The sequence below is a fragment of the Neofelis nebulosa genome, chromosome 2 (genome assembly GCF_028018385.1).
Source record: "Neofelis nebulosa isolate mNeoNeb1 chromosome 2, mNeoNeb1.pri, whole genome shotgun sequence".
Classification (NCBI taxonomy): Eukaryota; Metazoa; Chordata; class Mammalia; order Carnivora; family Felidae; genus Neofelis; species Neofelis nebulosa.
The window spans coordinates 74,746,304-74,774,089 of NC_080783.1; the positions used below are offsets into that span (position 1 = coordinate 74,746,304).

At 37.3% G+C, this 27,786-nt stretch overlaps 1 protein-coding gene across 3 annotated transcripts in view; it reads left to right on the forward strand.

Annotated features, from left to right (window-relative positions):
- ACVR1C (activin A receptor type 1C) overlaps nucleotides 1-27,786 on the forward strand; it is an 83,566-nt gene that overhangs the window by 18,953 nt on the left and 36,827 nt on the right. For all 3 annotated transcript variants that reach the window (XM_058715216.1, XM_058715212.1, XM_058715213.1), the window contains exon 2: nucleotides 15,086-15,316. In XM_058715216.1, the coding sequence (XP_058571199.1) occupies nucleotides 15,086-15,316 (231 nt within the window). The remainder of the gene's footprint in view (nucleotides 1-15,085; nucleotides 15,317-27,786) is intronic.

The window sequence follows — 27,786 nt, forward strand, 5'->3', positions numbered from 1 at the left end:
CATATAACTTCAGAACATTTGGAAATCATCAGGACACAGAAGCCTCAAAGGCCACATTAACAGAACTAGGATTAGAACCTCAGGTCTCCTAACATGGACCTTAAATACACCAGACTTGATTAGAACTCCTGCACTGTTCTCTTTATGCAGGCTCATTTCTGTATGCAACAGAGTAGCAGTCTTTGCTTATCACTACAAGATGTTGCTGGAAATTACATCGTTCAGGAGTTGGTAATAATTGGCCATAGTTTCCCATGAGAACAGTATTAAAATTATATGATGTATTCCTGACCAAGAGTTTATCATCAAGTAAATCACAGATTTGACAAACAATATATGGAACACAGGTCTGTAATGATCCAAAAATTCTATATCATCCTCCAGGTCGTGTAAAATAGACCTAAATGTGCAGGTTGATCACACACAGCGTTAAGATCTGTGCCCCAGTACTGATGGAGGCATTGCATAGAGGGAGCTCATTGAGTTGAGCCTGAAAGTCCTGGTAGCCCGTTCACTACACGAGGAAGTCCCTTGTTAGCCAGACAACTGATCTGGGACTATTAGTTTTTTTTGTAGCTTGGGGTAGGTGGCTACTATTATTCAGCTTTTATTATTTCAGTTTTCCAGAATATCCATACTGAGTACAAATAGCCCCGTGGAATATTGCCTTTTCCATTTTAGAGAGCATTCCTGTGTAGATTGTGACCATGGATTGTGAACAAAACAAAGTACACAAACAGGTTGGCCACTCAAGCTCCACTTTCTGATATGTGGTCAACCCCCAGATTAACAGTTTGTATCTAATAAAGACAAAAGGAATATGACATTATAAAAGTAATTATGTTTTTCAACACTTGAAAATTTAAAAAGATATCCTTGATCTTGGCAAAGTCAGTCCTTAATGTCTTTATGTTCTTCCACACTTGGTTGGTATTATAATAACCTTTCTGTTTTGAAATGATGGTAATAGAGATTGCTTCCCTCTGGTCCCATGTTCTTCCTTAGGGAAAACAAAAATTTAGTGCAACCCTGGTTGAGTCCCAAATTATTTTTGAAATTTAACTAGTTGGTGAAATCTCCAAATCTGGTAACCACTATCAAGTATGATTTTATGTGACTATCAGCAGTTATATGGCCAATAGAGCCTAAATTGTAATAAGTATTTAGGGTTTAGTTACCAGTTTTTAGTTTTTCTTCTTATAATTTAGAAAGATATCACTTTCTAAATAATATCAATAAATCCTGATCTAGCAAGCAGTGCCTTTCAAAGCCATTCTTCTCTACTGAGAGTGGTGATATTCAAAGGGGTTAAAGAGCAGAGGGCAGATTTTCTGATGAAAACACAGTGAAGTCACCACTACGTGGATTTGTTTTTAGATAAGCTATACATTTCATTTTGAAATCTTGACAGAAGACTAGAGGTGTGAGATTTCTTTGTTTAAGTAGATATGGGCTTTAAAAATGCTTGAGAAATGCTACTGCAGTGTTGAGGTCATTCTGTAAAAAGCAAACTGTGTCCTCTCCCTGCTACACCTAGGTGGTACCCAGGTGCATTGGAAAAGCACCCATGGGCATGACCAGCCAGGAGCTGACAAGTCTGGAATGCACTCATGTCACTGCCTGGCTCAAAGCCTGAGGGTCCCCGTGACCCCAGCAGGGGCTGGCAAACCAGTCAGGTGAAGAGCAGGCAGAAGCCCCAGGACCTTGCCCTGGGTAAGGGCTCTAAGCTGCATCCTGCAACTCCAGTGAAGGCTGAACTTTTCCAACCAGAAGCTGAGGCCAGGGGACCTCTGAAGCAGTGCCAAAATGCTTGTTGGGACTGGGAATGGAGTTCTGCGTGGAGGGTGGGTGTGATAAGAACACATTAGCAAAATGGGGGCAGGTTAAAGTCTGTACATATCAGCCCCACAACAGGAGACATTATTACTTCACTGTCTGCTGGGTGAGGACTGCCGTGGTATCCCCAGGCTGGTGGGGGCTGACTAGAGGGTCTTTGATGAGCTGAGAAGGTAGGGTGGGACTATGAAGGAGGAGAGAGGGCTGGGGATGGTGAAGAACAATTGTGCTACTTAAGACTCAACTTAAAGAAATCTTACCTGCCTGCTCCTACCCACTCCCACCCCAGGTTAGATTAAGCATTGCTCAACCTCTGTCCCCCAACACATTGTGCACACATCAGTGACTCTTTTACCACACGATCATGATGTCCTTTAACTCTACAATTCCTTTAGGGAATGGTCTTTTCTCTTTTCTTCCTTCCTACCTTCTTAGCTCTTACCATGGAATTTGACGTATAATAAATACTTGGGAAAGTAAATTTTATATGTCAACTTGGCTGCGCCATAGTATCTGCATGTATAGGCAAACACCAGTGTGGATGCTGTTATCAGGCATTTTTTCAATAAGATTAACATTTAAAGCAGTAGATTTTCCTTGTTTTGTTGAACTGTTCTACTGTTTTTTGTTTTTTTATTTCTATATCACTTATATCTGCTCTATTCTTTATTATTTTCCTTATTCTGCTGGTTTTAGGCTCTATTTGTTCTTCTGTTTCCAGCTCCATTAGGTGTAAAGTTAGGTTGTGTATTTAAGTCTTTTATTGCCTTCTGAGGAAGGCCTGTACTGCTATTACTTCCCTCTTATGATCACCTTTGCTGCATACCAAAGGTTTTCGATTGTCATCTTTTCATTTGCTTCCATGTATTTAACCTATTCATTCTTTTTAAAAATTTTTTTAAAAAATGTTTATTTATTTTTGAGAGGGGAGGGGCGATACAGGAAGAGAGGGAGACACAGAATCCGAAGTAGGCTCGGATTTGCGGGGCCTACTTGCGGGGCTCGAACTCACGAACTGAGAGATCATGACCTGAGTCGAAGTCAGACGCTTAGCCAACTGAGCCACCCAGGGGCCCCACCCATTCATTCTTTAGTAGGATGTTCTTTAACCTCCATGTATTTGTGGTCTTTCCAAATTTTTTCTTGTGGTTGACTTCATTTCATAGCGTTGTGGTCTGAAAATATGCATGGTATGATCTCAATCTTTTTGTAGTGGTTGAAGCCTGATTTGTGACCCAATATGTGATCTGTTCTGGAGAATGTCTCAGGTGAACTTGAAAAGAATGTATTCTGTTGCTTTAGGATAAAATGCTCAGAATGTATCTGTTAAGTCCATCTGGTCCATTTTGTCATTAAAAGCTATTGTTTCCCTGTTGATCTTCTGCATAGATGATCTGTCTGTTGTTGTAAGTGGGGTGTTAAAGTCCCTTGCTGTTCTTGTACTATTATTGTATTATTGTAAATTAGATTCTTTAAGTTTGTTATCAGTAAGTTTATATATTTGCTCTCCAGTTGGGGACGTAAATATAATTGTTAGATCTTCTGGTTGGATGGACCCTTTTATTATAATATTGTGTCCTTCTTCATCTCTTATTACAGTCCTTGGTTTACAGTCTAGTTTGTCTGATATTAACATGGCTACTCCAGATTTCTTTTGAGGTCCATTAGCATGATAAATGGTTCTCCATCCCCTCACCCCTCACTTTCAATCTGGAGGTATCTTTGGGTCTAAAATGAGTCTCTTGTAAACATTTTTTAAATGTTTATTTATTATTTATTTTTGAGAGAGAGATACAGAATGCAAGTGGGGAAGGGGCAGGGAGAGAGGGAGACACAGAATCTTAAGCAGGCTCTAGGCTGTGGGCTATCAGCACACAGCCTGATGCGGGGCTCAAACTCATGAACTACGAGATCATTACCTGAGTCAAAGTTAGACACTTAACCTACTGAGCCCCCCAGGCGCCCCTAAAATGAGTCTCTTGTAAGCAACATATCAATGGGTCCTGTTTTTTTAAATCCATTCTGATGCCCTATGTCTTTTGGTTGATACATTTACATTGTGAGTAATTATTGATAGATACAAATTTAGTGCCATTGTATTACCTATAAAGTTGCTATTCCCGGAGATTGCCTTTGTTCCTTTCTAGTCTTTGTTGCTTTTGGTCTCTCCCGCTCAAAGGGTCCCCTTTAATATTTCTTGCAGAGATGGTTGTGTTCGTGAAGTCCTTTAGTTTTTGCTGGTCTTAGAAACTCTTTGTCTCTTTTTATATTCTGAAGGGAACAATCAACAAACTAAAAGGCTACTTATGGAATGGGAGAAGATTTTGCAAATGACATATTGGATAAAGGGGTAGTATTCGAAATCTATAAGGAACTTATCAAACTCAACATCCAAAAAATAAATAATCCAGTGAAGAAATGGGCAGAAGACATGGAAAGACATTTCTCCAAAAAAGACATATAGATGGTTAACAGACAACATGAAAAATGTGTTCAACATCACTCATCATCAGGGAAATACAAATCAAAACCACAATGAGATACCACCTCACATATGTCAGAATGGCTACAATTAATAACTCAGGAAACAACAGATTTTGGCGAGAATGTGGAGAAAGGGGAGCCCTCTTGTACTATTGGTGGGAATGCAAACTGGTGCAGCCACTCTGGAGAATAGTGTGGAGGTTCCTCAAAAAAATTAAAAATAGAACTACCCTCCAACCCAGTAATTGCACTAATAGGTATTTATCCAAAGGATACAAAAATGCAGATTTGAAGGGGTACATGCACCCCAGTGTTTATAACAGCACTATCAACAGTAGCCAAATTATGGAAAGAGCCAAAATGTCAATTGACTGATGAATGTGTAAAGAAGTTGTGATATATATTCCATTATGTATGTAATATTTTCATTACTCAGCCATCGTAACCAATGAAATTTTGCCATTTGCAATGATGTGGATGGAACTAGAGTGTATTACGCTAAATGAAACAAGTCAGAGAAAGACAAATACCATATCATTTCACTCATATGTGGAGTTTAAGAAACAAAACAGGGGGCACCTGGGTGGCTCAGTTTGTTAGCATCCGACTTCAGCTCAGGTCATGATCTCACAGTCTATGAGGTCGAGCCCTGTGTCAGACTTAGAGCCTGGAGCCTACTTCAAATTCTGTCTCCCTCTCTCTCTCTGCCTCTCTCAAAAATGAACATTAAAAAATTTTAAAAAAAGAAACAAAACAGATAAGCATAAGGGAAGAGAAGGAAAAATGAAATAAGTTAAGAACAGAGAGGGAGGCAAGCCACAAGAGCCTCTTAACTATAGAGAACAAAGGGAGGGTTGCTGGAGAGGTTGGGGGGGGATGGGCTAAATGGGTGATGGGCATTAAGGAAGGCACTTGGTGTGATGAGCATTGGGTATTATATGTAAGTGAGGAATCATTAAAATCTACTCCTGAAACCAGTACTACACTATATGTTAACTAACTTGAATTTAAACAAAATCTTGGAAGAATAAATAAAATAAAATAAAATAAAATAAAATAAAATAAAATAAAGCACTAGACTTTCCATAAAGCAGATTGCTCTCCATAATTGGGTGGGACTCACCAAATTCGTTGGAGGCCTTAAGAGAAAACAAACTGAAGTCCCCAGAAGAAGAGGCAATTCTGCCTCCAAAAGGTCTTCAGACTTGATCTGCAATATCAGCTCTTCCCTGCAGTCTACCCGGCAAATTTTGGAATAAGTGTCTCTCTCTCTCTGTGTCTGTCTCTCCCCCCATGTATATATTTTACAATGCTATGTATACATACATGTAAATATACATATACATCCTACTTGTTCTGTTTCTCTGAAGAACCATGGTTAATACGATATTCTTTAAATAATAATTTAAAAATTAACATCTAGAAATTTACCATAAAGTAATCCCCTTATCACCTGTCAAAGAGATTTATTTATTATATCTATTTATTATCTAATACCATAAGCAAATTACATAAATCACAAACTGCATACATATAGAGGTTAAGTGAATAAAACACACACACACACACACACACACACACACACACACACACACACATAATGATGGAGTATTTCTGAGCTTGAGGGCAAAGGAAGAAAGTGTTGAGTAAAAGATTGGTTGATATGATTTCCATCTGTTGCATTAGTTTTTTTGATCTCTATAAGTAAAGCTCCATAGAAAGATATTTGGAGAGGATGATAACACTAGTCATTTTGTAAATATGGGATTAGGGGTGATTTATTTTATTTTACTTCTTTATATTATGTATATTGCTTGACTCCTTTTTGACAAGGTGCAAGTATCTTTTTTTTTTCAAAAACAATGAAGATGTTACATTAGGAAGAAGCAAATAAATATGAAAGTGGGAAAAGTTACATGTAATACCTATGGCAAAGGGTTTCTATCTTTATAAAGAGCTCTTTCAAATTGGGAAGAAATTTCAGATTTAACAGAGAGTTAAAAGACATGGACAAAAAATTCATCCAAGAGGAACTTCAGAGGAAATATTTGAAAAAAAAAAAAAAGTTCAACCCCATTAGTGGGGAAATGCAAACTAAAATAAGTTGCAACCTCCATCTATCATTTTATTAAGGTTTTAGTGAGAATATCTAATGCTGACAAGTGTATGTGAAATGGGTACTTTCATTTAAGGCCAATGGAAATCTTAATTGATAAAATTTTTCTGGAAAGCTATTTGTCAGTGTCTATTGAGAAGGTCTGATGTTGAAATTCCACTTCTGGGACTCTAGCCTAAGAAAATAAATTTGGTTAAAGATTAATCCACAAACATATTCAGCAAGGTGTTATTTAATTGCAAAAATGGGAAACAACTGAAATGTTTAAAAGCAAGAAAATGCTGGATGTCATCCAGTTACACTAATGGTAGGTCTGTGAATGCTGTTAAGTGACTATAAACAAGATATTATAAAAAGCTCATGATATAATGCTAATAGACTAAAAGAGCAGCACTTAAAATTGTGTTTATAGGTAGAATTCAACTATGGAAACCTATATGGAACAGGGGCACCTGGGTGGAGCAGTTGGTTAAGCGTCCGATTCGGCTCAGGTCATGATCTCATGGTTTGTGGGTTCGAGCCCCATGTCAGACTCTGTGCTGACAGCTCAGAACCTGGAGCCTGCTTCAGATTCTGTGTCTCCCTCTCTCTCTGCCCCTCCCCCACTGGCAGTCTGTCTCTCTATCTCTCTCAAAAGTAAATAAAACATTAAAAAAAGAAAAAAGACTGGAAGATAACATACCACAATGAGAATAGTTACATGGTTGTAAGTCTTTTTATATGTTTGGCCATTTAGCATTAATCTGTGTAGTTTTTCATACTTACTAATTTAATACATGTTTCTTGTTTTTTATCATCTGTATACCCTATTGTAGGTGTTGGGGATGTGATGGTAGATGAGGCAGGAAAGATCCTTGCCTTCACAGAGTGTTCTTTCTTGTAAGGCTGATACAATGAATAGGCTAACTACAGATTTCAGTATATACCAGAAAGGATGGGGAGCAGATCACTTGTCAAAGAGGAGATTGTGAAGATTTCCCTGAGGTGGTGACATTTGAGCTGACACTGAAGAATTAGAAGGAGAGGAAGAATACTACAGCAAAGGGAACCCTGAGAGCAAAAACCATGAAGTGGGGAAGAACTTATTTTCTAGAACTATGAAAAGGAGACCCGTATGTCTGAAGGGCTGAGTTAAAAGAAAGGAGGTTCAAGAAGTGGGAACAACCCAGACCCACTAACCTATAAGGTCACAGTCATGACTGTGGATTTTGTTTTATTCTAAATATAATTGCAATCCATTGAGCATACGTATTTTCTTAACTACAAGACAACAACAACAACAAAAACCCAGATTAAGAGGACAGTTTGATGAGGCAACATTTGAGCTGCCAGCCTAAGCATCTGACTTCTCAAATTAAGTGAGAATTCCATGGGAGGGTGGCAGAGGATACGTGTCTTGCGATCAAGAACACTCTTCTTCTTTGACATGATGCTCTGATACGGGAGACCCCAAATGAGGTCCTTTTCTTACGTACGTGGCTACGAAATCTAAAGCTGGCCAGAGGACTGCAGGAAATGTGCCCTCCCTAAGGAAACAAGGATTTACTCTAAGAGATGTCACACTATTGCCAAAAGCAGTCCTCATGCAACTCTGCCCCTGCCAGCCTGCTGCAAACTACTGCCTTGACTTCCCAAGGCAAGAAGGAAAAGACTGTCCTCTCCCCGGCACAGAATTCTGCATTTTCATGCTTTCATGGGGGACATTTTAAGAAAATCCACACAAATAATTTTGTCATCCCCCTTTTAGATTAGGTTGTGCCCCTTTATGGTTGCCATACACACACACACACACACATATGTGTGTGTGTGTGTGTGTGTGTGTGTGTCCCCTGCTGTAGGAGCTTCGGGGCTAATGTTCTTAATGGTAGTTTTGGAAAAGCCCTTCTTTGAAAAGTGAGCTTCACATTTAATACTATGCTGAGAAGCAAAAAGGTTAACCTGATCATTTTTCTCTTTTAAAAAATTTTTAAGTTCCCTAAAAGCATTTGACATTATGCCATAGTGCATATCTTTTCTGTATATGGTCATAATTTTGAGGTGGTAGGTAAATAAGTAATATAATCCTGACCAACTTTAAACGTTGCTCTTTTTATCAGCCATTTAAACGTTATTGGAAAATGTTTTCATTTCCATTTAGTAGCGTCAGATTGCCATAGTTTGGTGTTACTGAATAGCCTTCGGTCTCGCATGCCATTTCTGTGATCCTGTGTCTATCTAATTGAGGGATTAGATAAGACTCTGGGTGTCTAGCCCAATTCAGACCAGCTGTGAACTTTCTCTTCACTTCTGAAAAATCTTATGCCTATGTTGGTTAAGGCATTGGATCATCGTATGAGATAGGACAGGATAAATCATCTTTAATACCGACTGGAGACGTTTTGTCAGTTTATGAACTAGTAGGATCCTCCTATCCACTGAACAACCCGTGTGTGAATTTGGGGGTTTAAGCCTATCCTTTGGGTGCTCTCTCTTTTTAGCTAAGATAACGCTGTAGTTACTTATATTGAGAATGGCGACCCGGGCCTAGAGCAGAAAAGCACTGTAAAGTGGGTGGGATCTTTAGAAATCTCCTAATCTGCTTCCTGACCTTATTATCTCTCAGGCGAGGAATCTAAGATGGGGAGAAGTTGTGTTTGGTGGTTTGTGGTCGAGCTGAAACCTGAGGTTTATTTAGTGTTGCTTGTGGACTGCGGACATTCAAAATGGCTACCTCTGTAATTCAAAATGTGTTGGGCTCTTCCTGATTACAGCCCCGCAGCCGAGAGTGAAAACCATTCTCCTGGATAGAATCCCTCCTGTTAGAGTTGTTCCATTCCTTCTCAGCTATAAGGATGAGGCCTTCCTGAACAGGGGACATAATTGCCACTTTGCGCAAAGGAACAGTTTCCTTTGTGCCGGGTATATTCTCATATGTTAGGGGTTCTGACTGTCCTTCGATACAGCCTGGCAAGTAGAATTTCTGCAAGTTTGAATCTCTATTGAAAACTCATCTGGTCAAAAAGTTTGTATTCAGATTTCCCATATTTTATGAAGGCAGCTTTCTTTCTCTATTATATTTTTCCTTACCGTGAAGAAAGATAAATTATTTGAAATGACCAAATGAGAAGAAAATCAATGTTGAGAAGGAGTAGAAGGGAAGATAGGTCTTTGCCTGATTTCCTCTGACCCTGTCTGGCTTCCCTTCACGTTCACTAGTACTAGTCTTCCTGGTGTTCTTTTCAGATTCAGCATATGGACGAGCTTGACTTGTTCCTTTGTTAACTCAGAAGCCTGCAAATGATGAAAAGATTACATATTCGACCGGTCAAATTTGAGACAGTTTTACGAATTAAAAAAAAATTGTGTTCAATAGCTTGCTCAAAATTAGGGAAATTGAATCAACTAATGTCTGGAGAAGAGGAAAGGGTATGTGTCAGAAATTTGTGTAAGGCATCAGTCAATAGATATTTTAGCATATAGACCCAAAATATAGGCAACCGACTTTTGAAAACAGTATCCCCTTTAAAATAGCTAATATTTCCCAAACAAATACTTGGCCTTTTAACAAGAATAGCACATAGATACAAATTGATAAATTTGGGTTTTTTCTACAGTCTGATGGTTTTTACACTTCTGGACATCAGGGTGTGTTTGCCATCACATGTAAAGATGGATGAAAATTTATTTTCTGGTTGATTAGGAATGTGCACATCCTAGGGTTTCATGTGGGTAACAGATGTCTTGTGAGTAACAGATGTCTTGGCTTTTACAGACTAATTGGCAAAAAGGGGGAAAGGGGGCTTATTAAAGGGGTGGGAGGAGACACAAGAAAAGTGCAATCTTTCTTGTGGGGAAAACTCTAATGGACCTCCTTATTACGGGTAATTACCTCCTTCTTCAACTTCATTTGCTATCCCTTTCCATATGACTCAAGTACATTATAATGGGAAAGTATAAAATAAAGAAACATAAGGCTGGACTGCTGTCTGCTAACAGCCAGATTTATCCTGTCATGGAATATTCTAGTATAATTGACTCAATTAACATCAGTCTTTTAAAAAACAAAATATGAAAGCATAAGTCTAATCACTAAGGGCAGCTTATGTTTCAATTGGCAGCACAAGGGTTCTATGTTGAGGGTGGTTGATATAAATATAATTTAATTATATACCAAATGTGACCATAGAGTGGTTTGGTGGGAAATGAAAAATGCAAGACTGAATATGTTGCATGTTAGATATACGTCTTAGGTTTCTTTTAGTTTGCTGTTTGTGTTCCATCAGTGCTATAGTACTGCCAGTTGACCTGGAATAAATGAGAATATTTAACAGATGTTTGAAGCCATTATCAGCAAATTCTGTTTTGTCGATGTTTTCCATCATGCACCACTTAAAGTAAGGTGGCATTTACTATGTTGTAACTCTATCACCTAGGTCGGAATTAATCTTCTAATTGGTACCTTTTAATTAAAACTGAAGGAAATTTTTATAGCTTATTAAACATCCAGGGAGTATCCACATTCTTCCTCGATAAGAGCTAGTATCTAATCATTTTTATAAGGAGCTAGTAGTATTTCTAAGAAAAAGTAGCAGGTTAGGTACTTCAATGTTTGTGCTTAATACAAAACTTAGACAACCTGAAAGGTAAGGTTATTTCTGTAGATACAAAGCACATGATGACTGACTTTTATTTAACTGCTTGTCTCCTCAGAAAATAAGTGGGTAGAATTTGTTTTAAAAATATCAACAGTATTTCAAAAGGTAATTAGGACAGTACAGATCAACACCTCAATGGTCAAGTGTTAATTATTAATTTCTTTCTGCTGTATTAGAATTGTGTTTTATTCAATTGCTAGAAACCAGCGAGGTAGCAAAATGGTTTGTGTACCTGTCTTTTTAAAAAATGTGTCAGCTTTGGTAGGGCAGAAACAACATCGCTTGAGTAGTCTGATAACTGCTACATTAATTCAGTCACTTGATCTTGTTGAGCCTCATTTCATTCTCTATAAAATGGAGATGGTGACAACTAACTCCCACACTGTCACTGGGAATTATACGTAATGATAAACACACGTGAAACTAATGTATGTTTAGTTGTTGAGTGCTTTATGGTTGTCTTCACCCGGTGGACCCATATTCCATGGTTAGTTGCCTGGATTTCCAGGCTAGGCTTCTCTTGGAAATAGAAAGTTCATGGAGACTTTGATGAGGACTCTAGTAACAACTGGTTTGAGACTGGGTGTCAGGAGAGTTCTTCTTCCCAACTTCAGCCCCTTAAAATATGAGGGTGAAGAATGACCACAGTGGATTAAGTTTCTTCAACATCAGCGTTTTCTATATTTTATAATTCTAAATTTCCATCAAGTACAAAATCTTGGAGTCATAAAATGGTGGCACTCTATGGTATTTCAAGGTTTTGGGATCCATGGCCCTGACCCGGGTTCATTTTCCATTTTCAGAAGAAGACACTGAGGCCCTGAAGGTTAAATATCTTCTCTAAAGTCAATGAGCAAGTTAGTGACCGAGGTAGGACTGAGACCTTCTTTTCCTGAGTTCTGTATCTGGACCATGGCCAGACACCATCCTGCTATGTGGCTGTCTAGGTGCTAGCCTGGGACGTTAAGAGAAGGAGAGCATTCAACTCACTCCACAGAGTAGAAAGGGATGCATTTCTTTGTGATGCCTTTTAAACGGTCTGTACACCCTAGTTCATTCAGCCATTCCTTTATGGATTATGAATGTATTTCAATTGTTACATAATACAACTAGCTTTACCTCTTCTAGTAGGAGGAAGCATGGTCACTAAATGTTTCCATAATGCTTCCTGTGTGCCAGGCATTGTTCTAAGTGCTTTACCTAGATCAATTTATTCTTCACAACAACAGTATGAGGAGGTATATTCTTCTTCTCCTCCTCTTTCATATAAGGAAATGGATGACCAAAATTCAAAGCTAGTATAACTGGGATTTGAAGGCCTTTGGCAGATCAGTCGTAGAGGTACTAGAGAGATTCCACTGTCAGAAGACACCTAGGTGGATGGATAGTCATTATATGAACTGTCTTTTATGTAAGGAAAGTGACTTAAAATATTTTTCAAATCACCTGGATTTTATATATCTAGCTCTACTGAATCCTAATCAGTGTGGATTATAAGGTTCGACTGTAGCACATAAATATCAACAAATGAGTATAGTTGACCACTGAACAACGTGGATATTAGGGGCAGGAACGCCTCACACAGTTCAAAATCTCCTTAACTTTTGAGTCTCCAAAAACTTAACTACTAATAGCCTACTGTTGACTGGAAGCCTTACCAATAGCATTAACAATTAACACATATTTTCTTTATGATATATATTATATACCATATTCTTACAGTAAAGAAACTACAGAAAATAAAATGTTAAGAAAGTCATTAGGTGAGGATGCCCAGGTGGCTCAGTCGGTTAAGTATCTTACCCTTGATTTCGGCTCAGGTCATGATCTCGTGGTTCGTGAGTTCAAGCCCTGCATCGGGCTCCAGGCTGATGGAGTGGAGCTTGCTCAGGATTCACTCTCTTCTCTCTGCCCTTCCCCCATTCCCATCCACATGACTCTCTCTTAAAATAAATGAATAAACACTTAAAAATTTTTAAAAAAATCATTAGGAAGAGAAACTACACTTATAGGACTGTACTGCATTTTAAAAATAATTTTTTTTAATTTAGTTTATATATTTTGAGAGAGAGAGCAAGCATGAATGGGGGAGGGACAGAGAGAGAAGGAGAGAGAGAATCCCAACCAGGCTCCTCACTGTCAGTGCAGAGCTTAATGAGGGGCTCAAACTCATGAACCATGAGATTACGACCTGAGCCAACATCAAGAATTGGATATTCAACTGACTGAGCCACCCAGGCGCCCCAGTACTGTACTGCATTTATTGAAAAGAAATCCATGTATAAATGCACCCATGCAGTTCAAACCCATGTTGTTCAAGGGTCAATTGTGTATTTATTTATATTAGTCACCCCTAGAATAAATGGAGGAGTGAACTATGTGCTTGGTGCAATGTTGGTAACAAAATTGTATTATGACTGTATTTCTTTTAGCCCATAGTAATAAAAATGTTTATAGAGAGGGTATCTTGCCAATCAAGAAAGATTACCAAAGAAGAGATCATATTTGCTTTTCAGTATGTAATTTGTTCTTTCTTACACACCCAGTTATGAAGGAATATTATCCATATTTGTTTTTATATTGGTGTTTGAAGTTGAGGATAAAAATTGTCATTTATGTATCAAATACTGTGCAGTTAGGAAATTAGCTCCAATTTCAGCAATTAGCAATTTAAGGTCTTTAATTTCAGTAAAAATGATTTTATTATAAAATTTGGTACATTTAGATAATTGTGGGGAACAGTTATAATTTAACAAAAAGCTCATTAGAGTAATAATACAAAAGCCTTATTTAGTATTGCACTATTTAAAAACAGTGTAATTAAATAAAATTTGAATAAATTGTCACAACCACTGAACTTCATGGTGAGAGATACTTTACATCAGGACAGAAAAATATGGCACCACTTTGAACATGGGAGTAAATGTGTATGTGAGAGGTGGATGTGTGTGTATGTGTGTGTGTGTAGTAAGTGGGGAAGAGTGAGGAAACTTGTGCAGTGAACAGATTAATTTAGCAGAGTCTCAGTTTTGAAATTTTATTTGTGTAGATATGTTAAATTCTACTGTTGATGTGTTATGTTTTCTGGAATAGGTGTGTTCATTAAAAAGAAGTGCCTGAAGTCACGGTCTGTGTTCAAATGACTCTTCTTTTGACATGTATTTCTTAGCCAAGAGGGGAAGTGTAATGGCTCATCAGTGCCTTAAAGGTACTGTGGCAATAGCAATAATATTAAAATATCATCGAATATAAATGTAAAGGATCACACTATTATTTTTAGAGTGGTAGATTTCTTTTTTTTAATTTTTTTAACGTTTATTTATTATTGAGAGACAGAGAGAGACAGAGCATGAGCATGGGAGGGACAGAGAGAGAGGGAGACACAGAATCCAAAGCAGGCTCCAGGCTGTGAGCTGTCAGCACAGAGCCTGACGTGGGGCTTGAACTTGGGACTGATGAGATCATGACCTGAGCTGAAGTCGGATGCTTAACTGACTGAGCCACCCAGGTGCCCCAAGAGTGGTAGATTTCTATGGTTAGGTTTGTGTTTTGCACATGTACTTGAATGTTTAAAGGAGAAAGGGTAAATGAACAGAGCACAGTGGATGTTTGGTTACACAGCTCTCTGACCACACTTTACAAGAGATGCTGGACAGTCCCCCTCGGTTTCTGTGTTACTGCATCCTAGCATTTCACAGGAGCTATTGACTTAGGAATAAGCCAGTTGGGTTTAAGAAGGTGGGATTTAGACCGTGGACAGGAAAATGATTTTAAAATATAGTCGCAACTGAATAAATTCACAAAAATACAAGTAATAATAAAAGATGATTGGGCCTCCTATTTAATAAAACACATGACTGAGAGGTACTAACAGTGGGAGCATGTGTTTGCCCAATGCTGTTCATTTAAACCCTACCTCAATTTTCATTAAGGTTGAACTCTTGTACTCAGGTATTATGAAATAAATTTGCATGATGTTTTCTGCATCTTCAAGCTTTCTGCCTTACACTTCCAGGATTGAAGTGTGTATGTCTTTTGTGTGACTCTTCAAACTTTACCTGCCAAACTGAAGGAGCATGCTGGGCCTCGGTTATGCTAACCAATGGGAAAGAACAGGTGATCAAGTCCTGTGTCTCTCTCCCAGAGTTGAACGCTCAAGTCTTCTGTCATAGTTCCAACAATGTTACCAAAACTGAATGCTGCTTCACAGATTTTTGCAACAACATAACACTGCACCTTCCAAAAGGTAAGGCATTTATCTTTGTTCATCCCAAATGTAATTTTACTATCGGGAAATTAGAAGCCTGGTAGAAATCAAACTGTTGGATGTTTCTTTAAATAAGAAAATCTGTTTTACAGTTCCCTCTTTATTTGACTGGTAATATTCTCTAGAGCACAGCTGAGGTTGATTTTTTTTTTAATTGCACAAGAGTGTCAAAACATTGACAACAGCATAACAATTGTGATGTTTGTCCATGTGAGTTGTATTTTTAGAAGTGATTAATGGACCTAAAGTAATATGTCCGTTTGTATGGATTCTTGTAAAGGAAAGAAATTAAAATGTATACCAAGAAAAAAAGAGAAAAGAGAGCAAAACTAAAAATAGTAGATTGCTGACTTCTATGGAGACAAAATCTTTTTTCATGGGCACCTTCTGCGTATCTTCTTTGCCTGCCTGCCTGCCTGCACGCGAGAGCAAGCACTCATAAGCAAGAAGATGGAGGTAGAATGGAATGTAACTCTTCATTATTGTGCACATATATTCCTGCCTTTTCCCCAATTTCGTGGTCTTTTCTCCTAATTTACAAGACACAGAAAATCTGAAACTCGTCTTTTATCAGCAATGTGGAATCTGCAACTTTGGGGGATATTAAGGGGCAAGTCATTAAAACCACAAGCCAGTTTATGACATGAAAATGTTCTGTAGTGGATTTTCTTTCATATTTATCAATTTGGTAAAAATTCAGTGCTTACTGATGTGTTTATATCTACACGCAGATATATAGTCTTCCTTACAAAGCAACATGTTAAGGTACTGTTATGCAGCCTCAGGTGTTCCTGTATCACTATATCGATATTCTACTGTAGTATTTTTAACCCGTTCTTTTTTTGTATAAATTCACTGTCCCCCTTTTTTACTGAAGGACATTTATTTGATGCGGAAACTTGGCATCACTACCACAAATGAGAAACCAGTTTACTTAGTGTAAGCAAAAGATAACTATGTACATAAACAAAAAATAGCTACTGTATTTCAGTTAGGCATTTTGTATTTCTTTTTGTTTAAAAGAGAGAAGAATATGATGTTATAGACATACTGGCCCCAAATGAGGCTTTTTGATAATACAGAAACACTGAGAGAACTAGAGAGAAAATATCGTGTGATTCAATGTCATTTAAATCGTGTTTGCTGACCACTCCAAGTCGGTTCAAAAACCCTTAGAATCATTTCTGAGGGACATGTACCACCACTGGTATTTGTCCCACTCTTTGGGAAACACTGTTCTAGAGCTTTATCCTATATACTGCAGAAGAAGCCATACTTGGCATATTTCATCCCCAAGGCTACTTGCAGTCTTGATTTTTTAGACCACATTTATTCTCTCTGTCTCAGATTCCATAGACATCCTTGATTTGGTGGTGATCTGGCATCTCTGCTGGGTACTTTTCTTCCCTTAGACTTTCTCCCATGGTTATCTGTGGGCCCAAGACACGCTGAAGTGAAGTGAAGGCTCCCTCTACCTTATGCTGTCTTCCCATGACCAAGATCCAAAAGATTAAGGAGGGGGAGGTAGGTCTCCGCATTAGCCTGTGGCCATGGCATCTTTGATGTGTCTTCCCAATATTGAATTACCCACAAGACCAGGTTCTGCCAGTCAGAATGGGCACAAGACAGTATTTTGACAGCAACAAACGGTCTTCGAGGATAACCTGGTTCATATGCAGTTGGGCAAATTAAAGACACTTAGTGCAGCTAGAATGTAGGTCTTTTCCAGTCCAACTATAAACTCTGCCTAACTACCGAGAAGCTTATGTTCCACCCTCAAGTCCAGGTAGGAACCAGTCTGTTTCAAAAATCAATGTTATTGAGGTACAGTTGGGATATAATGAAATGCACACAATTTGATTGTATGGTTTGATGAGTTTTGACACACACATACCCCATGTAACCACTATCACATTTCCATCACCTCAAAATGTTCTCAGTCAATCCTCATTTTGACTAGGGCTAGAAGACTGATCTCTTTTCTGTCAGTGTAGACTAGGTTTGTTTTTTCCCAGAGTTTCACAAAAAAAGGAGTCCTTATGGAAGATATTATTTTGCATTTGGCTTCTTTCACTCAGAATGTTTTTGAGATGTATTCATGTTGTTGGGTGTATTAGTAGCTTGTTCCTTTTTTACTGCGGGGTGATATCCCATTCTATGGATCTCCTATGGCTGTTTTACCTGTTCGCCTCCTGATGAGTGTTCAGGTGGTTTCCATGTGGGGATTGTTGATAAAGGTGCTGTGAACGTTAATGTACAAGTTTTGGGATATGTTTTTTTTTCTTGTGAGAAAATATCTAAGAGCAGAATTATAGGATCATATGATGAGTATCTATTCATTTTACAAATATTATCTCCCAAGTAGTTTTGAAATTGTACACTTTTACATCCCCAGCAGAAATGTATGATGATAGTTCCATTTGGTCCATACTTTTACAATCACGTGTTACAATCAGTTTTTTTTTTTTTTAATTTTAGCTATTCAAGTGATTGTGTAGTAGTATTTCATTGAGGTTTTAATTTGCATTTCCCTGACGGGTAATGGTGTTCAATTATTTTGATGTGTATATTGGACAGTTGCATATCTGCCTTTATAAATGTCGAATCTTTCACACATTAAAAACATTGGGTTACCTTCTTATGGTTGAAAGTAAAGCTTCATTATATATATGGAAACCAGTCCTTTATCAGATATGTGTATTCTGACTTTTTTTCCCATTCTGTGGATTGCCATTTTGTTTTCTTGAATGTGTCTTTTGCAGAGTAGATTACAAATTGATGGATTATCTATTTTTATTTTTATGTTTCATATGTTTCACGTCCTAATTGAAGAAGTCTTTATGCAAAGTTCATAAATATTTTCTTTTATGTTTCTTCCAGAAACATAATTTCTTCCAGAAATTTTAACATTTCAGCATAAGTTAGGCCTGCATCAGTTTAAACTTAATTTTTCTTACTCTGTGAGGTTTAGGTGAAATTTATTTTTTTATAGAGAGATGAAATTTTTCCAGCATCATTTGTTGAAAAATCTATCCTTTCAATTACTTTGGCACTTTGAACATAAAATGACCATATACATGTGGGTATATTTCGGGCCTCTTTATTCTGTTCGAGGGTTATGGATGTCTCTATTTATATCGCTATTAAACTTCCTTTATTAGTGTAGCTTTGTAATAAGTATTAAAATCAAGTCGTGTGACCGCTCCAAATTTGTTCTTTTTTAAAATTGATTTGGATCTTCTGAATCCTTTGCATTTGCAATTCCATTTTAGAATTGATTTGACAATTCTTACAAAAACACATGCTGAGATTTTTATTAGATTGAGTTGACTATATAGATTATTTGAAGAAAACAGTCATGTTAACAATATTAAATCTTTTGATCCATGAACATAGCATGTTTCCTCATTTATTGAGTTTTTCTTCAGTTACTCTTAGCAGTGATTTGTGCTTGTCAAGAAACAGGTCTCATGTGTATTTTCTTGAATTTATCGCTAAGTAGTACATGTTTTTGGATGCTATTTCTAATATCTCGATGTTAATTGTTAGTATATGAAAATGAAATTAATTTTGCATATTGACCTTATTTCCGACAAGCTTGCCAAAGCACATTATTTTAGTGCTAGTAGCTCTTTAAAAAAATTATTTGGCATTTTCTACATACGCAATCATCTTATCTGTGAATACAGACAAGTTTGCATCTTCCATTCTGATCTGTTTGCATTTTATTTCTTTTTCTTGCTTTTTTGCACTGGCTAGGACTGCTAATACGTTGACGAATAAGAGTGCGAAGAGTGAAGATCCTTGCCTTTTTCTTGGTCCTAGGAGTGAATGTTCTTTTACCATTAGGTATGAGTAATGAGTATTGAGTATTACTCATTACCACTCTCTCTTTTACCATTAAGTGTGATTTTAACTGTAGGTTTTTGAGATTCCTGTTATGAACTGATGAAATTTGCTTTAATTCCTGGTTTGGGGGAGGTCTTTTTAATCCTAAATGAATATTAATTTTTTTCAAGTATTTTCTTGAATTTCTTGAGATTATAGCAAGATTTTTCTTCTTTAGTCTATTGATGTGATAGATTACATTCATTGATTTCCAAATATTACTTATAACAGGGAAGATACGTGTTGTCTCGCCAGTAATTAATATGTCTACAAAAAATGCTCTGTGACATTTACTCAATTCAAATTTCTTAAACTAAGAACTTTTTTCTTTTAGTGACATTGTATGGTAAATTGACATTAAATTGAATAGGATTGTATACACAGGCATCTTGGGTCGGGTCATTCTGTCTGTGAGGCAGCACCAAACGGTTATTAGCTGTATTTGGAGCAGCAGCTGTTTGGAAAGGGACTTCCAGGCTGAGCACTGAACACAGGCCGTGCCAACAACGCCACTGTTCTCGTGTCATCAGTGAGCGTGATTGATATCCCCTGCTCTGGCTAGTAGGGATTTGCCCATTTCAAATCTGGTTACGTATACATGAAATGTATAAAAGCACTCTGAAAAATAAGCAGTGTGACATTTCTATGGTGTTAGTGCTCTACATCACATTAATGGGCAAAATGGGGAAGAAAACGTACGGAGGTGACCAGAAGAGATACAGGAAAATCTGGACTTCCCTTTTTGGTTCCTCTGAAAGTCAAGCGGATCCTTGGCTCTTTGGTTCTTTCACCCAGCACTCCAGACTATGGGGCTGTTTCTGGGTAGTGACTTGATGTAGGTGTAGTAACCAAGGTTTGTGATATTTCAGTTGATGCTCTTCTGTGCTTAAGTCCTGTAACAATTGGCCTCTTGCTTTGTTTCTTTGTGATAAAATTCCTGCCTTGAACACAGACCTGGACTTTTTTCTCTCTCCCTTCCTCCTTCTGCTTGTGCGATTGTAACTCAGCAATTGGAGAACTATAGGCGCTCGCTCTTTCCCTCCTAAAAATCCTTTTAAAGTGTTTGGCTCTAATTCCTGAAACCTTAGACTAGTGGCCTTTTTTTTTTAAAGTTTATTTATTTTATTTTTATTTATTTTTTTAATGTTTATTTATTTTTGAGACAGAGAGAGACAAGGCATGTGTGGTGGAGGGACAGGGAGAGAGGGAGACACAGAATCCGAAGCAGGCTCCAGGCTCTGAGCAAGCAGTCAGCACAGAGCCAGACGCGGGGCTGGAACCCACAAACTGTGAGATCATGACCTGAGCTGAAGTTGGATGCTTAACTGACTGAGCCATCCAGGAGCCCCAAGTTTATTTATTTTATTTTTGAGAGAGAGAGAGAGAGAGAGAGAGAGAGAGAGAGAGAGAGAATTCAGGCGAGAGGGGGAGGGGCAGGGAGAGAGGGAGAGAGAATCCCAATCAGGCTCTGCACTGACAGGGCAGAGCCCAGTGTAGGGCTAGAACTCGGGAACCTTGAGGTCATGACTTGAGCTGAGATCAAGAGTCAGATGCTTAATGGACTGAGCCACCCAGGCACCCAGACTAGTGGCTTTTATACATGTTTCCACTGAGACACACAGAAAGAAATGCATTTTATACAATTTCCCCCAACCTGCATGCAAACTCTACTGAAACAAGATTTTTACAAAATATTCTTACCCTTCCTGTGAGGTACCCTATGCATTTTCCTCAAGTAAAAACGCTGGTCAGACCCTACTAATAGGTTGTTCACAGTTCAAAAAACACCATTTAGTTGGTATTTTAAAATGTGGTAATTTAAAATGGAGCAGGGACACTTATTATTTTAATTTACTAGTACAAAAATCTATTAAGAATCTAGTTACTGTTTTAATCTTAAATGTTCTCCTTCTGGGGCGCCTGGGTGGCTCAGTCAGTTGAGCGTCCGACTTCGGCTCAGGTCATGATCTCGTGGTCTGTGAGTTCGAGCCCCGTGTCGGGCTCTGTGCTGACAGCTCAGAGCCTGGAGCCTGTTTCGGATTCTGTGTCTCCCTTTCTCTCTGCCCCTCCCCTGCTCACACTCTTATCTCTCAAGAATGCATAAACACTTGGGGCGCCTTGGTGGCTCAGTTGGTTAAGTGTCTGACTTCGGCTCAGGTCATGATCTCGCGGTCCGTGAGTTCGAGCCCTGTGTTGGGCTCTGTGCTGACAGCTCAGAGCCTGGAGCCTGTTTTCAGATTCTGTGTCTCCCTCTCTTTCTGACCCTCCCTTGTCCATGCTCTGTCTGTCTCTGTCTCAAAAATAAATAAACGTTAAAATTTAAAAAAATTTTTTTTTCTAAATGGCCTTTAAAAATCTTTTACCCATTCATTTTTTATACTAAGTTGTATTAGATTTAAGTAGAATTAATTTAGATCATTGCAAGCAAGATTGACTTAGATCACATTAAATTCAATCATTTGCCCTTAAAAAACATACTTTCTCCTGTGACACTGCACATGGGTTTAATTTTTAGGAGTTAATCATACTTTTTTTTTTTATAGAAACAGTTTTATAGTTTGATGGAGATATAATATTAGAAAACTTGCTTCCCTTCCCTAAAGCTTATTGAAGCTGGTATCTTTGATGTCACTGGAGTGACCTTCCAAGTTCAAGTATTATCACAAATATTTAGAGGCTTTTTTCCCTATGTAAAACTTGAAAGGCAACATCCATTTCCAAAAACAGCCATTTATTTGACTAGTACTTTGAGTACATTTCTACTAACAGCAAATATGTCATTATTTTTACAAAACAAGTGTAGTATTGAATATTTAAAAATTAAATATAAAAAAAAATTAAATATAGATTGTGCAAATCACTTAAACAAGAGAAACATATACTTTATGTAATGTACCCTGACTAATGTATTTGTTTATTTTTAGACCAGATAAGAATAGCTACCTTCGGGGCGCCTGGGTGGCGCAGTCGGTTAAGCGTCCGACTTCAGCCAGGTCACGATCTCGCGGTCCGTGAGTTCGAGCCCCGCGTCAGGCTCTGGGCTGATGGCTCGGAGCCTGGAGCCTGTTTCCGATTCTGCGTCTCACTCTCTCTCTGCCCCTCCCCCATTCATGCTCTGTCTCTCTCTGTCCCATAAATAAATAAAAAAAAAAAAAAAAAAAAACGTTGAAAAAAAAAAATTTAAAAAAAAAAGAATAGCTACCTTCAGTTCCAAAAATATCCTCTTTCCTTTCTGGATGCTACTTTTCTTGTTCTGACTCCAGACTCCAGCTCTGACTTTAACTTAGTACTCCCAGGCTTCAGGAAACTTCTTGCCTCATAACTCCTGCAGATTGCCCACTCTCAGCTTCCTCTGAATTTAGGAGAGAAGCCACTGAGTGGGAAAAATTTACCTTTGAAAGTAAATGATACGGGGTAACTGGCTCAGTTGGTTAAGCATCCCACTCTTGATTTTGGCTCAGGTCATGATCTCACCATTCATCACCAGCCCTATGTTGGGCTCTGTGATGACAGCTCTGAGCCTGCTTGGGATTCTCTTTCTCTACCTCTCCTACCCCTCCCCCATGCATGTACATGTGTTCTGTCTCTCAAAAAATAAACATCTTTAAAAAAGTAAAGAGTAAATTCTTAACTCTTCAAGAATATTTCTATTTCAAAAATAAAAGACTTGTTTACACAAATTGGTGTGCCCTTGGTGGGGGGGGGGGCGCTGGGGGATCCAGGTATGGTACACAAACAATAATAGATGAAAAAGTTCCATTCACATTGGAAGGTGTTCGGGTGTGTATGTACGATGGGTTCGATCTGGGAGACTTCTAATAAGTTCTCACTTTTCACAATCCCTTCCCCAAGTTTGTGTGAGCTGGGCCTTCTGTATCTCTTCTCTATGCCTCTTGAAATCTTTCCCCTGTTATTTCCTAATGTTTGAATCTGATAATTTTAATATCTACAGTTTCTGCGAGTTTGAATGTGCTATGATTTTATTTTGCTGACTCATATTTTGATGGCTACTTTCCTCATGTGTTTTGTGATTTTTGAATGTGAGCTCAGGTTTTGGGGAACCTTATGTGGAGGAAATTTTTGGAGCCTGTATTTAAAATATGTTCCTCCAGGATGAGCACTGGGTGTTGTATGGAAACCAATTTGACAATAAATTATATATATATATATATATATATATATATATACATACATATATATATAAAATTAAATATGTTCCTCCAGAGAAGATTTACATTGGCTTCCACTAGGTATCTGGGGGTGTTACCAACCAAAACCCATTCAATGTTTTGATTAGGTTTATTTTGGCCAACATGTAATATGAATTAAGGCTCCAAGCCTGCCTATGGTACACACTTGGGGTAAGAAACACTTGAAGATATATTTTTTTCTTTTTTGCTATACTAAAGTCAAGGTTGAGACACACACATAGAGGAGCGTACACCCTGTCTTTGTCTGCAGAACACTGTTTTATTTTCAATTTAATGCCATTCATAGTTGCCTGATTTATATGAGGGTCTCTGATCTGGCCCTTCCCTGTCTCAGGAACCATGTTTTACCTCCTGATCTTGTACTACAATCTGGTAAACTAAGCGTGTAACCACCAGGAGCTGGCAGATGCTTCCAGGGTAAATAGCAGCCCAAGTGCTCAAGCGCCTCTTTGGATTTTCACTTTATTTGTGGCTCTGAGCAATTCATTTCTTTTCTCACCCGCTTAATCACATAATAGAAAAAAAGTTTTTCATTTATATTTTATTCAGCATTTTTGTGTGCTGTACCAAGAAGGGCTTCTGTGGACATCTAAAGTGTAACTTGGCAGAAATGGAAATTCCAGGATAGTTTATTTTTGAAATGATGCTGGCATAATTATCTATCCATCTGGAAGAAAACAGGGCTGTACCACAGTGTCATACCATATACAAAAATAAATTACAGCTTGATTAAATATCTAATTGTGAAATATAAAACAATTTAAATGTCAGAGGAAAATTTAGAAAAAAAGATTTTTATGACTTTATAGTATGGAAGCTGTTTTTAAATAAGACAGGAAATCCAACTGTTATAAAAGGAAAAGAGATATAACTGCATGCAAACTAAAATAAAAATGAGTAATGAAAGATAACATAAATAAAACTGAAGGTAAGTTAAATATGGGATAGAAATATTTGCCACATGTGTGACTGGAAAAAGGTAGGAACTATGGGACGTTAAAGAGCTCATGTGTGTGTGCATGTGTGTGGGTGTGTGCATGGCAAGAGAGTGGAAAGAGAGAAGGAGAGAGAGCGCTAAAGGGAAAAATGGGTAAGACACACAAACAAATTTTACAGAAGAGAATATTCTAAATGGTCAAGTATCAAAGAGATGTTCAACATCACTAATAGCTGGAGAGAGGCCAATTAAAACAACCATTTTTCCCTGCCCACTAGATTTGCATAAGTTGTAAGAGGGATGTATCAGTCAAGCTGTTTTCAACTAAAAGTATCAGAAACTTAGATAATAATGTCTTAATAGGGAGTTCACTAACTCAACATGGTAGGAAATCTGAAAGTAGATTGATTCTATGATTCATTAACAAAGAGACTCAACAATGTCACCAGCCTATTTCCAGATTTATTCTTAGGGGAATTGGTAAACAACCTTATTGTGTAAAACATTATTATATAACTTTCTGATACTTTTTTCCTCGTGTGTGTATGCTTTTTTCTAATAAGGAAAATTTTATCAGGTTTCGTTAAGCCTTTGTTAAAATTTTTGTTAAAAGGTTTTGTTATCAGGGATCTCAAGCTTGAAGGATAGCAAAGGTCAAGAAACGTGATTTGCTCAAACTGAATCATCTAATAGAAGCCACCATATTGAGCAGAGATATCGAAGGTCTCTTTCCTTACTGCAAGTTTAAAGCAGATATAAACCCATCTCCTTCTAACCCCAGGGAGGAGGTTTGGGCTTTTAACTAAGCAGAGCAGGAAAAATAAAAGACAAATAAAAACCTGTTCTGGTGAAGCTGTGATCATAGCCTGGACATCACATGGATTTTAGGCCCAAGTTCCCCTTGCATGAGTGGTACAGGGACTCTTCAGAGGAAGAACTTTCTTTAAGCTAGTCCCAGACTATTGGTGCACCAAAGTGTCTAGAAAAAAGTACCAGCTCTCTAGAGGAAGGGACTTTAATGTTAGGTCTCAACCAGACAAAACAGACCCTTTTGCAAGGACATGAGCAGAACACTGTTCTGCTTGTGAAGAATAAGCACCCCAAGCATACAGGTATGCAAGGCAGCATGCATGAGCCAGCAGAAGAGAACACACAGCAGAAAGATCACAAAGGTTTCATATATTGGAATTCTCAGAAAATAAATATAGATCAAATATTCTTCTAAGTTTAAAAAAAACATAAGGCGAATTTGGAAATATTTTTAGAGGATAGAGGATTATAAAAAAGTGACCTACTAGATTTGAACAAGAACAAGATAAAACTTTTTAAAATTAAAAATATAATAACAATTGAAAACTTAATGGATAGGTTTAACAACAATTAGATAGAATATAAAGAGCTATGGAGAGAATTAGGGATCTGAAATACTGGTCAGAAGAAGTTATTTTGTATGCAGTTATACAGAGAATACATAATGGAAAATATGGACAAGAGGATGACAAAGAGAGGAACACATAAGAAGATTTAACATGTGGCTTTCTATCGTGGTCCATAGGAGAGGAGATAAAGGTTTGGGCAAAAGCAGTCTCTACAGAAGTAACAGCTCAGAATTTTCCAGAATTGATGAACACCAATCTACAAATCTAAGAAATCCAGTGACTATCAAGAGGAGGAATAAAAAGATACCTAAACCTTGACATAGCTTAGTAAAACTACAGAACACCAAAGACAAAGTGAAATCCTACAAGTTGACAGACAAAAAGGTAAATGAAATTCAAAGGAGTTCAGAAGAACTGGCATTGTCTTTTCAAGCAAAAAGTAAAAAGAGAAAAGTGGAATTTTATCTTCAATATTCTAAAAGAAAAGAATTGGTAACCCAGAATACTACCTAGAAAAACTGTCTTTGAAGAATGAGGTTTAGCAAAAGATATTTTCAAAGTAACACAAATAGGTGAGTTTCACATTATCAAACTCTTTGATAAAGGAAACTCTAAGGGTGTACTTCAGGCATAAAGAAACTATACCAAAGTTCTGACATGCAGGGAGGAATGAAAGGCAAAGAAAGTGATAAATATGTCACTGATTCTAAACAACATTAATCTACAACAGTAATGGTGTCTTTTGAGGTTTAAAAGAAATAAGATAAAATGGTCATTCAACATAGAATACTATTTTTTATATACTATGTATGTCAAGAAGGTTAAATGGAATTAAAATTTTCCAAGGGCCTTGTTTTTGTCTAGGAGAAAGGTAAATATATTGTTAATCTTTATGCTTTGAAATGTCCCTGTCGTAATTGCTAAATTATTTCTGGAAAGAGTAGAATGTGACTATGTACCTTCTAATCTACAATGAGAAACAGAACAATAAAAATTATCCAAAAGTAGTAAAAAAAAAAAAAAAAGCAAGAGAAAGAAGCACACAACAGATGTGACAATAAGAAAGTATCCAAATGTTAGTAATAATTAAATATAATTAATTTAATGTAAATAGACTAAACAAAGGACACTAAGTTGGAGAAAACAGATCCAATTAAATGTTGTTTTAAAAATGTCTTGATAAATGAAAATTTACAGAAATATGAAATTGTTTTGATAGAAAACATATACCATACATATATTAAACAAACAAAAATATTGGTTTATTTATATTAATGCCAGACAAAATTAACTTTAATGCAAAAAAAAAATTACTAGAGTTAAGAAGTAACTTTATAGTGACTAAAGTTTCAACTTACCAGGGATTCTTAATGAATTTAAATTTCTATGTACTTCACAATGGGACTCAAAAATAAAGAAAATACTTAGAGATCTATAAGGAGAAATAGAGATGTCCACAATCTCAGAGGGAGGTTTTAATATGCCACAGTCTTGGTAAGTGATAAAACAATTAGATAAAATAATTAGTGAGACTATATAGAGTTGAAACAAGATGGTTTACGAACAACCTAATTTTTAGAAAATTATAATATACCAAACCTGAATAGTCTTATGACAGTAAAGAATTTGAATCAGAAGTTTTTAAAAAGTAGTAAAAAATATTCCCAGAAAGAAAATTTCAAAGTTCTACTAGAAAAGAGGCTCTACTAGAAAATTTTGATACACTTCCAGGAACAGAGAACTCTCACACAAACTCTTCCAAAATGTAGACAAAGAGGAGACACTCCTTCACTCATTTTATTCATAACCTTGATATCAAACCCAACAAAGCCAGTGTAAGAAAGGAAAATTTCAAGCCATTCTGATTCATGAACATGTATACAAATATGCCAATCTTAGCCTGGAGCCGTGTAAGAAAAGGGATCTGGGAACCATAGTACAAGGGCAAGGAAATCATTATTTTGCAAATCAGGGTAAGGGTTACCCTTGGGGAAGGAAAAAGGTTGTGATCATGTGGGGGTATCTCAGAGTGGA